Consider the following 17,992-nt stretch of genomic DNA (forward strand, 5'->3'; position numbering starts at 1 on the left):
CTCACAGTGTTCGATTTTGAGAACGCCGCACACCCTCTGGCACCAATTACTGCCTCAGCTAACGCTCATCAACGGCTCGAGCCTGTGAGGATGACTTTGTAAGAACAACTCTCAATACCACTCCTGAGCTGATTCCCGGACACAGACGTCTAACTTCTGAAGTTCAATTTTTCCCCAAAGCTTTGTTGTGCTGAGGGTGAATAACTATCGCTTTGTAACTGACGCAGAGGTGCGTTCAAAAAATGGTTTGATCCTTTCACCTTTATGTCGAGCTAAGCTCATCAAAGGTGAAGACAAAGATCAAGTAGATTTTGTAATTCTCCAGATCAAAGATCAACTTTCTAATTCTCAGGCAACTTGCCTGTGGCCTAGAGAAACAGACGGGCAACAGACGGGTCGAATGCTTATTTTATGCCCCAAAAGAGTTATAAAAGGAAAGTTTTGCATGTTTAAAGAACATTTTTGAGTTGCCAACATCACTTCTGATGCTCCTTTTAAACTCCATGTAGATGGCCTATTCCTGAATGTACAATAACAGTTTATGGGCTTCCAGAGAACTTTCCATTCCATAAAATATTTAAGTTGTTTCCTCATTCATGACCTTCACAGCAGCATGCAAGTACGTAATATTAATCATAAATATCACTGTATATATATATAGACCAATTTTTAACCCAGTAGGCACGTAGCTAAATAAGATGCTCAGAATACATCACAAAAACATCAGTCACAACAAATGGATTTGCATCTATACATGCATGAGAAACAAGTAATTTCCTCCCATCTCAACATTTTTCAGCCACAGAAACAGACTGCTTTGGGTTTTTTTTTTTTTTTTTTTTTGGTTATGGGGTGTAGAGATATGATTTTGGGGTTATGAAGCGTACAGAGGCAACCACGAACCGTAGAAGTGTTTGACAGATGGCAGCAGACTTCACTTCCACACCCACATCTGTTATTTTCATCACAATATTTGTCACCTCAATTCCACAAAAACCTCAATGGGTTAGGAAAAGCACAGTCTGCAAGGCTGAAGCTTGACAACCTGCTCACGTGTAGAGATTCGTAATTTCTTGTCTGCCATGTTGTTGCCGATATGGTGCGCACTTAAAGCAAAAGTTCAGCCAGAATTAAAATATACTGTTATACTTTTCTGTGGAAACACAAAAAGAGACTTTACAATTTCAAAGAATGTATAGCGTCCATGACTCACTTCCTTCTAGGCAACATATACCGTATACACAGAGTCTCTCTCATACTGTCAGAATAAACGCTTGCATAGCCTCTGCTTGCCTTTGAACTAGAAATAGAACAATCTAGAATAAGCGATATTGGACATAGTTGGGTGGACTGAACACATACGTACTACTCAGTAGTTCTGTTCCCTAAATAAACTCCCTACACTCTAAAAAATGCTGGGTTCAATATGGACAAACCCAGGGATTGGGTTGTTTTCACCCAGCCACCTTTTTCAACCAATTTTGGATTGATTATTTTTAGCCAGCAATATAGTAATATAGTAAAAGGCATGTTTTTGCTCACCCCCAAATAGGGGCAAATTTGTGGGGTATTTTAAGCTGAAACTTGACCAGACCAGAGACTTACATTACATCTTGTGAAAGAGGGCATAATAGGTGACCTTTAACCCAACCTGCTGGGTTTGTCCATATTTAACCCAACTTAGGTTGTTTTTAACCCAGCATTTTTTAGAGTGTAGGCCTACCTGCAGCAATTTAAGGCATTAAAGGGTTAGTTCACCCAAAAATGAAAATTCTGTCATTTATTACTCACCCTCATGCCATTCCACACCCGTAAGACCTTCGTTAATCTTCAGAACACAAATTAAGACATTTTAGTTGAAATCCGATGGCTCCGTGAGGCCTCCATAGGGAGCAATGACATTTCCTCTCTCAAGATCCATAAAGGTACTAAAAACATATTTAAATCGGTTCATGTGAGTACAGTGGTTCAATATTAATATTATAAAGCGACGAGAATATTTTTGGAGCGCCAAAAAAAAACTAAATAACGACTTATTTAGTGATGGCCGATTTCAAAACACTGCTTCATGAAGCATCGGAGCACAAAGGAATCAGCGTGTCGAATCATGATTCAGATCGCATGTCAAATCACGTGACTTTGGCGCTCTGAACAGCAGATTCGACACGCTGATTCATCTGTGCTTCAATGCTTCCTGAAGCATTGTTTTGAAATCGGCCATCACTAAATAAGTCGTTATTTAGTTTTTTTTGGCGCTCCAAAAATATTCTCGTTGCTTTATAATATTAATATTGAACCACTGTACTCACATGAACCGATTTAAATATGTTTTTAGTACCTTTATGGATCTTGAGAGAGGAAGTGTCCATTGCTCCCTATGGAGGCCTCACGGAGCCATCGGATTTCAACTAAAATGTCTTAATTTGTGTTCTGAAGATTAACGAAGGTCTTACGGGTGTGGAACGGCATGAGGGTGAGTAATAAATGACAGAATTTTCATTTTTGGGTGAACTAACCCTTTAAAGTCACACCCACAGCACTAAGGTAAAATTGATGTACAACTTTTTAACCACTAAGAAAACTTACTGATAACTTAATTACAGTCCAAATGGAAAGACAAACATAAGCTGCAACAAGATGAACTGGAGGATACCAGGGAGAAAAAAAAATATTGAAGAGTTTACATTCACATTTTCAATTTTAACATTCTCATGTTCAGAATGTCTATTATCTTTAATAACACTTTTCAAACCTTCACTCTATTCTAAAGCACACTTGAAGTGTTAAACATGTAAAAGAGTAGCAGAAAAGGTCAATTTTTTACCATCAATTCAGACTTGGAGAGCTTGTGCAGGATCTGTGCTGCTAAGATATTCCATTCACTTCCACTCATTACAGAATTTGCAGTCTGAAAGACTGAAAACCCTTAACAGGAGTGAACTTTTCATCTCTCAAGGACTAATCTTTGAATGGCACATGAGTGCATCTGCAATCTAAATTCATCACTGCTTACCTGAAAGCATCTGCAGACTTACGATCGGGGAAGAGCACAGGTGTAGCACACTGACTCTCTGCTGGAGGGCAAGAGCGTTTGGAATTAAATGCAGAACTCTATATGATACACCGCTCAGCTGTATCTGAATCCCTGGCCTGTTTTCAATTTAACTTGTTCACTGTGGGTAAATTTAACTTTGGAGTATATTTTATGGGGTTACTTCATGCGTTTTGATCAATTGGTTTGCAGGGTGTGCAGATTTCACATTTGGCCACATATACTGTATGTGTCTCCACAAAATGAATCTGATCTACTATTCCCACGCTATTGCTAGCTCATGTTTGGATCGCGGAGCTCCCAAACTTCTGTATGCTGATGTTTTTTTGCAAGGAGCAAAGTTTATGTAGCCTACGTGGCGTAAACGTCCTGTAAGCTACAACAATCTGTTTTACAATGCAAAGGGAGATATTTTCCTTTACAAAAATGGCTTTTTAAGGACAGCAACAAATGGCTGGTAATGACTACAACGAGCTTCTTCCTGAGTTAGTGACAACACAAACCCTAAAATTTACATAAACCCTGCCCCGAGAACACGCAACAAATGGGATGAGGCCATGTTGGGCTGCTTTAGAGAAGAGGAAGAGTTGTTGTAGTAGAGTGTTGCTGACATGTCATCATTTTACGGCAGACTGCTTCACAAATGAATCAATTCAACGCTGAATTTGCACAAAAGATTGACATGACGACACATGCTTGTCGATGAGTTCAATCAACTCCGCAGCAACTACATAAATTTATCCACTAACCATTCAGAAACATTCTAATGGTTCAAACATTCTAAAAGTTGTAACTTCTTCCTGAGTCTCTCCATCAGTGTCGACTCCGGTTTGAACAATGTAAGGCTGAACACCGTTACTGACAATCCTCATTTTGGCTGTGTGAGATTCATCAGCTTTGTTGTTGTTGAGCAACCGAAGCATGAGCTGTTAAAGCTCCGCCCTCTTCTGGAAAGAGGGCCGGGAGCAGCAACTCATTTGCATTTAAAGGGACACACACAAAAACGGCGTGTGTTTGCTCAAACCCAAAAAGGGACACATTTGACAAGCTATAAATGATCTGTGGGGTATTTTGAGCTGAAACTTCACAGACACATTCTGGAGACACCAGAGACTTATATTACATCTTGTAAAAGGTGCATTATTATAACACAATCAAGTGAATCACACAATACTGTCACATGTAGGCCTACACCAGGGGTTTTCAACTCGTTAAGGGGGGCACGAGTACCTGTCCACCAACGAACTTCACTGCCATCTTCCATGTTCAAAGAACTGCCGGTATGTGAAATCTTTGGAGTGAGGTCCATCAATGCAGAATTGTGACGAATGTCAATCTAGAGTGACGTGAAAGTCGCAGGAATTTCGTTATGCCTGTTCAGACTTAGGTTGCATTGCAAAACATCTTACTTGGATCAGATCTAGGACCACATATGGAAGTGGCCCAAATCAGAATCAAAAAGATCAGATTCCATGTGATTTGTGCTATTCACATTATAAAATAATCAGATCTGAGTCACATATGAGCAAAAAAAATAAATCGGATTTGGGCCACTATTGCCTGCAGTGTGAACATTAAAGATGCCCTAGATTCAAAAATTGAATTTACCTCAGCATAGTTAAATAACAAGAGTTCAGTACATGGAAAAGACATACATTGAGTCTCAAACTCCATTGTTTCCTCCTTCTTATATAAATCTCATTTGTTTAAACGACCTCCGAAGAACAGGCGAATCTCAACATAACACCGACTGTTACGTAACAGTCGGGGTGTACGCCCCCAATATTTGCATATGCCAGCCCATGATCAAGCCATTAGACAAGGGCAGCCAGTATTAACGTCTGGATCTGTGCACAGGTAAATCAACAGACTAGGTAAGCAAGCAAGGACAATAGCAAAAAATGGCAGATGGAGCAATAATAACTGACATGATCCATGATAACATGATATTTTTAGTGATATTTGTAAATTGTCTTTCTAAATGTTTCGTTAGCATGTTGCTAATGTACTGTTAAATGTGGTTAAAGTTACTATCGTTTCTTACTGTATTCACGGAGACAAGAGCCGTCGCTATTTTTATTTTTAAACACTTGCAGTCTGTATAATTCATAAACACAACTTCATTCTTTATAAATCTCTCCAACAGTGTAGCATTAGCCGTTAGCCACAGAGGACAGCCTCAAATTCACTCAGAATAAAACGTTAACATCCAAATAAATACTTTACTCACATAATTCGAAGCATGCATACAGCATGCATGACAAACATCTTGTAAAGATCCATTTTGAGGGTTATATTAGCTGTGTGAACTTTGTAAATGCGCTGTAATATAGTCGACAGCTCGTGTGGCAGGGAGCACGCGATTTAAAGGTGCGGCGCTGCCTAAATCAGTGCATTGTTAAATTATGCCCCAAAATAGGCAGTTAAAAAAATTAATAAAAAAAAATCTATGGGGTATTTTGAGCTGAAACTTCACAGTCACATTCAGGGGACACCTTAGACTTATATTACATCTTGTGAAAAAGCATTCTTGGGCACCTTTAAATAAACGTAGGGGGGTGGATGTCCTGAAAGGTTGAAAGCCCCTGCCCTACACCAAAAGATGGCACCATGACTTAACAAGAACATCTTGTGTTTTTATGCCAGTTATGGCAAAAAACAAGTCGAATGTCTGACTTCAAGCATCGTTTCAGTCATTATTTTCAAGGGTATTCTTCTGTCTGGAATGTAGCATTAATGAATAGCTTTGCTGAAAAGTTACACAACTTAAATGCATAGATGCTACAAACTGTTTGTTAAAAATGCAGAAATCAGTATGATAATATTTAAAGTTTTAAAACATATTTAAAAAAGATGAACTTCAAGTTGCTTTCTTCATGTAAACTCACTGTCAGTCCACAGCTCTTTATTTCCATCCTGTTCATTTTCTTGCCATTGTGTAAATAGATGTTTTAAATAATGTGTACGTGCATTTTTCACAAAATTCTGCTATACGCAAAAAGATCTGCACTCTGGAAATATTTTTTAAAAAACTTATTTATAATGCATAATAAAAGCCTGAGAGGGATAAAATAAGGTCCTCTATACTTCTTTATAGAAACACTTTAGTTTAAACACATGCATTAACTTTTTAAAAGGTACAGAGTTCAAAAGATACTGCAAAACAGGAATGACCCTAAGATGCGTAGTATAGAAAGTGTGTCGTATACATTTGTCAGGTTACCAGAATCAAATGACATAATTTGTTTTTACTGCATACTCATTATGGGTCTTCATTACACACTCTTAAGCAGTCTTCACTGCACGCTCTAGTTGATTAAACCACACTATGATTGAAAATGAGCTAAAGTTTGAAGTAATTTCAGTTTCATTTCATAAGCACAAATCAACACGCCTCTCTTCCCACACACAAACACAAAAACAGAGTGACAGCCTCGCTTCGGTTTTTGCTCCGTAAAATCTCAGTTGACAACTTGATATTGTTACATCAAGTTAAATAAGAAGATTAAAGTTACAAAGGATAAGCTGTTTAAAAGGAAACTAGAAGCAGAAACTGAAATAGTCTGGGGAGTAACTAGAAAACAGAAAGCTTTATTGAAAAAAAAAAAAAAAAAGCCCTCTGATGAATGTTAGCCAAACAGCGAGCCAGAATCACAAAGGTAGGATAATGGGTGCTGGGATGGTAAATTCTCCCTCCTACCTGAAATGCGCCTAGGTGTCAAAAGTAGAGTGTGGATATTCCTGGAGGCTGCAGCTGGCCTACATATGCTCAACGCCGTTTGATTCGTCCTCAGCAGTGGCTTTTCCTGACGCTGGAAAATTCCCATTTCCTCTGGACTGATCCAGGTGGTCTCAAGAGCCAAAGTGTTGTTTAGATAAAACTGCAAATGAGAAAACATAAATCTTGTGAAGTTACAGAATGGCAAAAAAATTGAAAGTTTCCCCAAAACAGTTGTTCATGCCCACGAGCGGATATGAGGTTTTGTGCTTCACATCACATGAAATATACACCGATCAGGCATAACATTATGACCACTGACAGGTGAAGTGAATAACACTGATTATCTCTTCATCACGGCACCTGTTAGTGGGTGGAATATATTAGGCAGCAAGTGAACATTTTGTCCTCAAAGTTGATGTGTTAGAAGCAGGAAAAATGGGCAAGGATAAGGATTTGAGTGAGTTTGACAAGGGCCAAATTGTGATGGCTAGAAGACTGGGTCAGAGCATCTCCAAAACTGCAGCTCTTGTGGGGTGTTCCCGGTTTGCAGTGGTCAGGATCTGTCAAAAGTGCTCCAAGGAAGGAACAGTGGTGAACCGGCGACAGGGTCATGGGAGGCCAAGGCTCAATGATGCACGTGGGGAGCGAAGGCTGGTTCGATCCAACAGACGAGCTACTGTAGCTCAATTTACTCAAGAAGTTAATGCTGGTTCTGATAGAAAGGTGTCAGAATACTCAGTGCATCACAGTTTGTTGTGTATGAAGCTGCATAGCTGCAGACCAGTCAGGGTGCCCATGCTGACCCCTGTCCACCGCCGAAAGAGCCAACAGTGGTGAGCATCAGAAACTGGACCACGGAGCAATGGAAGAAGGTGGCCTGGTCTGATGAATCATGTTTTCTTTTACATCACGTGGATGACCGGGTGTGTGTGCATCGCTTAACTGGGGAACCCATTGCACCATGATGCACTATGGGAAGAAGGCAAGCTGGTGGAGGCAGTGTGATGCTTTGGGCAATGTTCTGCTGGGAAACCTTGGGTCCTGCCATCCATGTGGATGTTACTTTGACACGTACCACCTGCCTAAGCATTGTTGCAGACCATGTACACCCTTTCATGGAAATGGTATTCCCTGGTGGCCTCTTTTAGCAGGATAATGCACCCTGCCACAAAGCAAAAATGGTTCAGGAATGGATTCAGGGAGCACAACAACAAGTTTGAGGTGTTGACTTGGCCTCCAAATTCCCTAAATCTCAATCCAATCGAGCGTCTGTGGGATGTGCTGAACAAACAAGTATGATCCATGGAGGCCCCACCTCACAACTTACAGGACTTAAAGGATCTGCTGCTAACATCTTGGTGTCAGATACCACAGCACACCTTCAGGGGTCTAGTGGAGTCCATGCCTCGATGGGTCAGGGCTGTTTTGACAGCAAAAGGGGGACCAACACAATATTAGGAAGGTGGTCATAATGTTATGCCTGATCAGTGTACACCAGAACTGCATTTACAATGTATGGGAGGTTGAGTTTAATCAATTACTGTGAATGCATCCTTTACCTTGTAGTCAGGTACACGTTTCTCCACCCAGCCCTTGCCATAATGTGGAGGCAGGACCGTCCGGTATACATGAGGAAACACTGGAAGTACATCCACACTCGCAGAAGGCTGGAAACCCAACACATGAGGCCTGGATGGCATCTCCCACTGGGATAGACAAGCAGAAGAGAAATAAAATTACCACTGAGATCTATTCAGATCCATCTTATTGAAAAAAAGTTAAGAACTGAATCATATGACACTTGGCTGGGATGTATGGATATAAAAGCTGTCAAGAAATCATTTTGGTCGCACCAGTTTCACCAACTGCAAAAGAATAAATGATAAAATCCCATGAGTCAACACAAAACATCAATGCTTTTACTCATAATGTTAATTACAGCAGACTTTTCTGGAACAGTGAAGGTTTAATTACTACAGTTTAAAATGACAACCTCAATAACAGCCATATCAATGGTCTCTCAATCAATAACTCGAGAGAAAGTATGCACTTTACTTTTCAATGCGGAAGTAAGCTTTTTTTCTGTGAATGTGTGAGACTTCCATTCATTAACCTCTATAGGGGAATATCAAGAAGAATAACAAAGTGCAGTAAATGGTACAACAATTTGCGCTACAGACCAGTGTGTTTATAATTACGACAATACATTAAAGGGGTCCTATTATGCTTTTTCACTGTTTCAACATTAGTCATTGTGTAATGTTGCTGTTTGAGCATAAAAAAGTCTACAAGCTTACTTCATTTCTTTCCTTTAAAGTTCACTTCAAAAGGAGATATTTTATTTAACAGAAAACGCTTTTCAAGAACTACAATGAACGGCTCATTTCGAATACAACGCGCTTTTTTGCACTTGTGAAGTCACAATGTTACTCATTTAAATAATCCTCGCCCAAGGAATATGCAAAAAAGGGGGCGTGGCCTGGTTGAGCTGCGCTAGAGAAGATGAAGAATGTTACTGCTAAGTTGGAGAGATGCTGTTGTTTTTTTGTTTTGTTTTTTTGCAAAAATCATTTGTTTGGCCTTTCTAAGGCAGACAAACTTAGAGTGGTTAATTTATTTTTTTTTGTGCTGCACATTTTACAGAGGACAGATTCCAGAACATAAGAGAGTACAATGCCGGCTTCTCCTGAAAGATGTAACTGTTCCTACTTTGTCAGGACAATCAGTTCTTTATGGATCACAACTTGTAAGTATGTTTTATTATTAAGCGTTCCAACCTTATGTTGTTGCTAAGATGTAAACAAATGGAAAAACTGTTTGGCTCCGCTAACCTGCTAGCTAACATTTCATGTAGTGTTTACTGCAGCTTTTGTAAGCTGTTCATCGCCCCTTTGGAAAATTAACCATGGTTTTGTGATCAATTACTGTCTGTTTTACCATAGTTTTCCAACAAATTTCTGCACAATTCCCTTGATTGGTAACATTCTCAGGATCTAAATTGGGCTTGAATTGGTTTGACATCGATGCCATTGTTAATATTTACACCATAGATCTGAATAAATTTACACCGTATTTCTGAAAAGCATTTTTGAAGTCCAAAGTGGGCGGAGCCAGTCGTCACCATCTTGGCAACGCGTCACTGCACGTCACTCCCGAATAACCAAAAATGGGCAAAGAGGCGGGTCGTGGGTGGAGCTGAGGTGCCTGGTTGCTGAAACCACAGCCGCCTAGCTCAACGTGATCAAGCTAGCTCAAGCTAAGGAGCTAATGCTTTATGCTACTGGTAGCATAGAGGTTGCTAGTCGATATATAGATATATACATATGAAGAGTTCAGAGATACAAAAGCCGCTAAACGCACCTCTGTCAAAAATGAGAAAATGATATTGAGCGAATGCTCTCCGAACATAGTATACGTTCATCAAATACTTTCTCTTCAAATCCCCTAAATATCAACCTCAGGGCAAAAACTGCTAAACACCACTCCCCATCGTTGGCAAAAGCTTCTAAGTCTACAGAAGTCCCAATCGGAAGACGCATATCAAATCGAATCATATGATTTCAAGATGAATGAAAGTGTGCATTAACTTCATGAAGTGTGCATAATTAATAGAATTTAAATGGATGGGTTAAAAAAAAAAAATAAATCAACCCCTCACAGTTGTCATGAAGGGCAAAATTAGCTATATGGACTAAAACCACATTTTGTACCAGGCTGTAAACTTTTTTTTTTTTTTTTCTGCTGTAAAGTTGGGCATTTTAACATTCTGTAATAATGTAAAATATGTGAAAAATAATGTTTTTTGAACAATCAAGCATGAAAACCTATTCTAGTATGCCTTAAAAACTAAATCAAGACTTCATAAAGGGGCATAATGGGACCCCTTTAAAATAATGTGGTAAGAAATACCAGTTTGCAATATCAAGCAGCACAATGAGCTGTTTTTTTTATGTACATGTACATTTTTCTTCAAAACACATCATATTATGAAAGGAAACTTGGTTGTGGACATCATTACATGTTGACTTTAAAGCTGAGTTCTCTGCAGATTATACTGTATCTTTTTCTTTTGTGTTCAGGATAACATCCTGTTCAATCATGCTCGGCTCTGCGTCAATGCCTCTCTGCAGTAGCAGTCAATCAAAGGCTTCTGAAGGCTGTCTGCAACTCAAAGTCTCTGTTTAAATAATATACCCGGGCCGTTCCACCCACTGTCTCTGTCTCTCTCCCTCTCTGGTTCCAGTACAGTGCTACTGAGTTCATGCTTGCCGCCTCCTCTGAACGGCACTTTAATGAAGTGGAAGCACAAAGTTCTCAACGCTGGGGATGTGGAGCAGTGGTGATCATGCCTCTGCCCGGCACACAGATTAAATGTCACGCCGAGTTTGAGTCGTGAGGGGGATGCTGCTGTGGATGGGAGAGTCCATCCTGAGCTCAGCACCTCTAGTGGTGATACAGAGGAACTGAAGGGAGATGAATTTTGATTTCCAGCTTTAACTGTTCACCAAAAATGATGCTGATAAAATGTTATCAACATCAAATCCTGTCCTGCACATTTCAGTCCTTCCTGTCCAAATGATTAGACGTATTCTTGCAGCCGCCAGTCGACTATAACCTTTTAACAAATCTGTTTCAAGATTTAATCAAGAACTTTATTGGAAAGGCATCTTGATTTGATTAATTCATTATCACAGCAAGTAAAAATGCTCAGCTCAAGAGTAAACAGCCCAAGAAACAAAACCGCAATAAAAGCATTAACAAAAACAAGACACTCACTTGAAATTATGAAATAATAATAATAATAATAATAAAACACATAGCTTTAGCTTTATAATTGTGCATGTGTGCATAATGTATAGCATATTTACCTTTTCTTTTTGTACTAAGCATTTAAAACTCAATTAGTTCTGTGATTTACAATATGTTTTTTACATCAATGCACAGTCAGCATATGGTGGCTGCATATCTCAATACACAAATGACCACACAAAAGATCATTTTCTCTTCAGTTTTGGTACTTGTCAAGCCATGGGGTCTTTAATGCATCGAGATCATGCAATATTTGCTCTATTGCAATTTCAATAACATCAACATTCATCCATTATACACACATTATTCACTGAGTAATAAGTTCAACAGTAATCTAAACAAGTTCAAATGTTAAAATCTCCATTAAGAATTTCAAACTTTTCAGGATATTTGGAACCCGAACATGAATTAATGGCATAAACTATATTATAATCATCTTAACCCAGCAACAACAGAGGTAAAAAAAAAAACTTTTGAACTAGTCATAGTGAAAAGACCTTACTAAGAAAAGCCACTTGATTTGACAAATTGAACGCAAATGTTTCTGAAGCACTGGATTATTTAACATATTGCAGTGCATATTATATCAAATATATGTATAAAAATTCCATATAACAGAAGGCATGGGTCTTGGAAAAGTAACAAATGTCTCTCAAAACCATGGGGGACTGAACATAGACTTTTCTATGGTTGCTCTGCATCTCTGAAATCTCTCTAAGATGGGTAAAAAGAAACCCTCAGATGAACCAATTTTTTGCTGAAGAGGCCTTTCTATATTTTAATACTACCGGATCATAAACAAATTCATTTATTTATTAATTAAATAGCTGTTTTAAACTCTATAGATCGTTCTGTAGAGTAAGTGAGGCTTTGTTATATGCATGTAAAAGCCTGTTACCTGAACACTGGGCAGAGTGAACTGACTGATGGTCGCCGGCTCCGTGGCGGCAGCGCGCATCACGGGCACAAACGGATCGCAGGACATCTGCCATCCCGAGACCGCCTGAATCAGCGGAGGAGGGCGAGAGGAGATGAGCACCGGAGGAGCAGAACCCACCCTACACAGTCCGGAGGTGGTCGGGACCATCCAGAGCCACGGAGGAGCTTCCGCGCTCACGTGCCACAGCTGAGGCTGAGCTTTAACGCGCTGGACCGGGATCATTCCTGCTGCATCCTAGAACTGCATAAGAAGGATGGAGACTGAGGAAGCTGCCCGTGCAGTGGACACTGGAAAAAAAAAATCAGATAGATATCGCACATTTATCCGCGTCTCCGATTGATACAAACAGATAGATGTCAACAATAATTTTTCGTCAAAAGTCTCTCAAAGTTATATCCATATTTCACCACTCATTCCATAATTACGCATGCATATTTTTTTTAACTGCATGGCCGAAAGAGTCTGTGTTAGCGAACGTTTCTTGACAATCTTGCTTGTAAACATATACATCTCATTTAGTTCAGGTAATAAGAGAGTCAGAATCTGAATTTATATATATATATATATATATATATATATATATATATATATATATATATATATATATATATATATATATATATATGCCTACCAGTATAAGCTCATTGAAACATAATAAACAGGCTCCCCTCCCAAATTCTGCAGCACATGCATCCGCATGCACAGGTGGTGAGACATTATCAAGAGAGCTTTTCCGTACAACTTGAATGGAAAAGTTATTCTCTTTCACTAAAATAAACCGCATCAAGACAGCGCCTAGATGAACTTGATAAAAATAATGTTTTGTTATACTGCACTGTCCAAAAGTCTCTGAAAGTTGCTCATGCACATTTTAGCACAAATTACAAAAACAATAAAAGGCTAATTACACATGCGTAAATTATTTTAACCCCATAACCAGAGCTCAAATATCACCACAACACTTCTGTTATATTAGCCTATATTTTCACCATAGATAATCCTAAACACATTAAGTTGCGATCATGAATATCAGAATCTGATTTTTTTTTAAAAACCCACTGAAACATAATAAATAGGTTCCCCTCCCAAAATTCTGCAGCACATGCATGGACTTAAACAGGTGGATGCAAGACATTTTCAAGAAAGCCTTTCTGTATAACTTAAACGGGAAAGTTATTCTGACGTTTTTTAACCAAATAATGCATGCGAACTCACCTATGAGGTTTCAAAACCCGTTTAGTTCAACATAATTTATGAGTCTGTTAGTGTTTCGCTGGTAAAAAATAAATAAATAAATAAATAAATAATGCAAACTATAAACAGTTAGATTCAATATGAAACTGTGGCTGCAGACGAAGGTTTCTAAGAATATCCAGTAAGAAAGGTGTCCAAAGTGTCCAAAGCGTAGAGAATACGTGTGTGCGTTCACGCGCCTTGGATCGCACTCTCCATGTGCACGATCACAGCGGCGGGTTGTTCATTTCGCTCCGTGGGAATCTCGTGGAAATCTGTTCACTGTCAAGCCGATGATTCTCCAGCCACCCGCGGTGGTGCCTCCTAAAGAATCTCAAAATCATTCCTCATCACGATATAATCCTCTGTTTCTTAAGCATGCTTGTAGAACTTGTGTAGAAAATCCTCGTTGATGAAGAGATACGACTGTGCTTCTGCTCAGCTCAAAGTCCTGGCAGTCCAGACCGGGTGCATTTGCTTTCTGAGCGGATCTGATGGCGCCGTGCGCAGCACAGTGCGTCAGGACGCGCAAAGACGCACAACTCGCCCTTAGATGATCTGGGATGATAGAATAATGTGACAACTGTTTTAATCCATTAACAGTGGCATGATTTACTTTGTTTAAAACCTGCATGGGAGTTTATTTGACCCTCATGTTCTGTATGGGGGCCCCATGGGGTTTTTAAAGCCTAATTAGAATGGATAACAGATCAAATCTGAAAAGTGCATGACACATTTGAAGGTTGAAGTTTCAATCAGTTATAAAAGATTAATTAAATAATCTTTCAGTTTTTGATTCAGTCAGGGCAAAAGTTAAGGGAAAATATCAATATATTAGGCTAATTATTACAATTATTTTTTAATATAGGTCTATTATATTATAATTATCAAGATTAAATTAAATGAAAATGTTTTTTGTTTTTTTTAAACTATATTTATGCTATAAATTGTCTGAAATATTGGTTATTGTAATCTGTTGTCAGTTTCTGTTCATAAAAAGTATGAAACAAGCAGATTTGTCATCATTGCAGAGGAAATATCTTAGTCTGCATGGGGAGCCTTCGAATATTGCCTTGGTCAATGGGGGGCCTTGGAGTCAAAAAGCTTTTCTTTTCTTTTTTCCTTATCAATCAATCCTCTATGGTGACTTTGAAGCACAAGTCATCATATTTTTCTTATACCGCCAGGGGGTATGTTTGAACAGCCATAATTGAGGTTATCCAAAGTTTCTTTTTTTCTTCTTCTTTTGCCCACAACGGGGTGTCTTGTTGTGAGTGGATCATCCATGACTCTTGTGAATGTCACAAAACCCTTTGTGTAAACAAAAAAATGATACCAAATGTGGATTTGACACCCCAGTCTGAATTCCTTGGAAGAGCCTTGGAAGTGTGAAATAACGAAGAGGATCTGGGATGCGTTTGCAGAAAGCATGGTTAGCCAACCATGGTCGCAAGTTCCATTGAAGTCTATTGGTAACGACAGAACTTGTGATGATAGTTGGCTAGCGATGCTTTTGGGGAACGCATGCAGCCTATGCAGGGCTGGTGATTGAAAGGTTGCAGGTTTTGATCTGAACATAATTTTGCCTCAATGAACTCTTAATTTACTGCTTATTAAGAGTTAGTAAGGTAGTTGTTGTAGCGTTTAAGTTTAGGTATGGGGTAGGATTATGGGATGTAGAGTATGGTCATGCAGAATAAGGCATTAATATGTGCTTTATAAGTACTAATAAACGGCCAATACGCAAGCTAATAAGTAACTAGTTAAAAGTTCGAATTGTGTTACCTGTATATAGCAGTAGACTTTTTGTGTAAACTTTTGATTGTTCTTCAATGCAACATCTGTGTCCTCAGCCAAAAGGCCATGCTCCATGTGGCTTTTATAAATTATTTCTCATTTATGGTGATGGTAAGCGGTCCAAATCAATTTCTAACTAGGGTAGGTTCATGAGTTCTTTGGAGTGAAAGAGAACTCAACAATTTGACTTGAAATCTAGGGAACCCCTAGGCCATTACTTCTTCATTTTCTCCATCAAAAATCTTGATTTACAGAGCTGTGCGGTCTCTCACCCCAGGCGCTGTTTCATGTCCTTTTAAAATGTATCTGTGCTTATAATTAGTGACTGCTGCCCCTTTCATTTGTCCTCCTAGTTTGGTTGGAAGGAAAGGGTGGATATCCGCGGCTGTCCGTGGCACAGAATATGGCCCTGCCGGTGCCGAAGCGATAGAGATTATTTGACTGGGGCTGTTCTGTTGTGATATTCCAGTTTTGGGGTCTGCCGTAGGAGTTGTTTGGATCATCCACCGCTATTTCACTGAAGGGAATATCTGGATGCAGAAATGACATTTTCCAGCCATTTTCTGATTGGTTCAAGCCTTACCCTCAATCACACAGCGTGTCTAATGCCTGAGGCCGGTCTTACTTTAGATTCTGTGAGCATGAGGAAAGCATGTCAGAATATTTTGAGCATTACAAGAATATTCAGAAAACAGGTGCCACAATCGTCACATCGGTTACCTGAGCAAAGGCAAAGGCTATAGCAAAATTTGGCACCATGGACATTAACTTACATCTTAATAGTATTAAAAAGAGAAACAATCCATTTTAAATGGTGTCTTACCCAGAGTAACCAGCTTGGCATGGCCCACAATACTATTGAAACATATTGCCTTGACATCGAAAGGCTTTGGACTATTTGTTTCAGAGAAAACATGTATTTTAACGCTCCTCACAGCTGGATGCATGATTATGCTGAGACAGAACACATGGTGAGGTTAATTACAGGGTCAAGCTGGTGTATTTATGGCCTGGCTTGGACACAGTTGTGTGATTTAAGATTCTTTAATGCACAGCGGAACTCATTCATATGAATGAGTAGGAACACTTTGGTATTCTCTCGGACCTAAGTGCGTCTTTTGATACTGTCGATCACATGCTATTACTTAGTCGACTTGAATCTGTCTTTGGTGTAACGGAAACTGCTCTGGACTGGTTCAGATTTTATTTTGCTGATGACAGTGAGTTTGTTTTTATGGATGGCCACAGATCAGAGGTTGGTCCTGTTAGTACTGGTGTCCCCCAGGGCTCAATTCTCGGTCCTTTGCTTTTTAGCATCTATATTTTTCCACTCTGTAAACTATTATGATGTCTTGACCTTAACTACCATTTATGCTGATGATACCAAGATTTACATTCACTCAAAACCGGGTATAGGTGTGGACATTCCCCATCTTTCCAACTGTATTTCTGAGATTAAGATATGGATGTCTAACAATTCCCTGTGCTTGTATAGTTCCAAAACTGAAGTTATGCTTGTTGGCTCTCCCCATCAACTGCGTAATGCTGATTCTTTGGCTTTGTCTGTTGATGGTGTTGTCTTAGAGTTACAAAGTAAATTATTCTAGAAATTAAAAAAGTATTTTTTGGAGTTATTTTGACGCCAGTCTGTCAAAATTGTGGAATTCTCTAGTTGACATTAGGGAAGCAAATTTGTTAGGTATTTTAAAAACTTTTTATTTCAGGATTAGTTTTAACTGATTCATTCTCTTTTTATTTTGTCGTTTAATTACTCAGTGTTATATGTTATTTTTCTCTGTGTGTTTGCTCTGTACTTAATGTGTTTTAATTTATTTTGTTGTGTTTGCTTGTGTCGTAAAGCGCTTTGAGAAAGCAACTTTTAAAAGGCGTTATACAAAATAAATGTATTATTATTATTATTATTACCAATAATATATAAACAATAGTATGTATGAAATGCTAAAGTGTATGATTTCTGCACCACCAGCATCACCAACTGAATTGGAAAAAATGACTATTTTCAAACAGGTTTCCCAACACTTTTCTCATCTTTCTTTGGTCAGACAAATAAAGTGTCTTGGCTGAAACGCTATTGGTTGAGTTAAACATTCAATGAGGAAAAAAAGTAGGGTCTTACATACCAGAATGGAGTGGAAGAGAAGGGGTTCAAAGTAAAAGAGCTGAAAGGAAAATCATTTAAAGTTGTTACATTTATTTGACCACAATGAGACCATGAGAGAGCATTATGTGTCAGTTTTTGGGGTTTTCTGTCAAGCATTTGATGCAAGTAAACTAAAAAGTGCATGTCTATTTTGTGATACAACAGAGGATTAAAGCTTCAAGTTATAAAAGCTTAAATATATAAATATTCAAGTACACTCTAAAAAATAACTAAAAAAAAGAAACAAATTTACACAGAAAAATACCGATTTCCACTGAA

The 17,992-nt window shown here is 38.8% G+C and overlaps 1 protein-coding gene across 2 annotated transcripts in view; it reads right to left on the reverse strand.

Moving 5' to 3' along the window:
- Positions 1-14,245, reverse strand: part of tcerg1l (transcription elongation regulator 1 like) — a 107,846-nt gene extending 93,601 nt beyond the window's left edge. For both annotated transcript variants that reach the window (XM_048171220.1, XM_048171221.1), the window contains exons 1-4: positions 13,738-14,245; positions 12,481-12,809; positions 8,333-8,479; positions 6,753-6,933 (exon numbers count right to left, since the gene is read on the reverse strand). In XM_048171220.1, the coding sequence (XP_048027177.1) occupies positions 6,753-6,933; positions 8,333-8,479; positions 12,481-12,744 (592 nt within the window). In that variant the 5' untranslated portion in view covers positions 12,745-12,809; positions 13,738-14,245. The remainder of the gene's footprint in view (positions 1-6,752; positions 6,934-8,332; positions 8,480-12,480; positions 12,810-13,737) is intronic.
- Positions 14,246-17,992: the final 3,747 nt, after the last annotated feature.

The sequence above is a fragment of the Megalobrama amblycephala genome, linkage group LG20 (genome assembly GCF_018812025.1).
Source record: "Megalobrama amblycephala isolate DHTTF-2021 linkage group LG20, ASM1881202v1, whole genome shotgun sequence".
NCBI lineage: Eukaryota > Metazoa > Chordata > Actinopteri > Cypriniformes > Xenocyprididae > Megalobrama > Megalobrama amblycephala.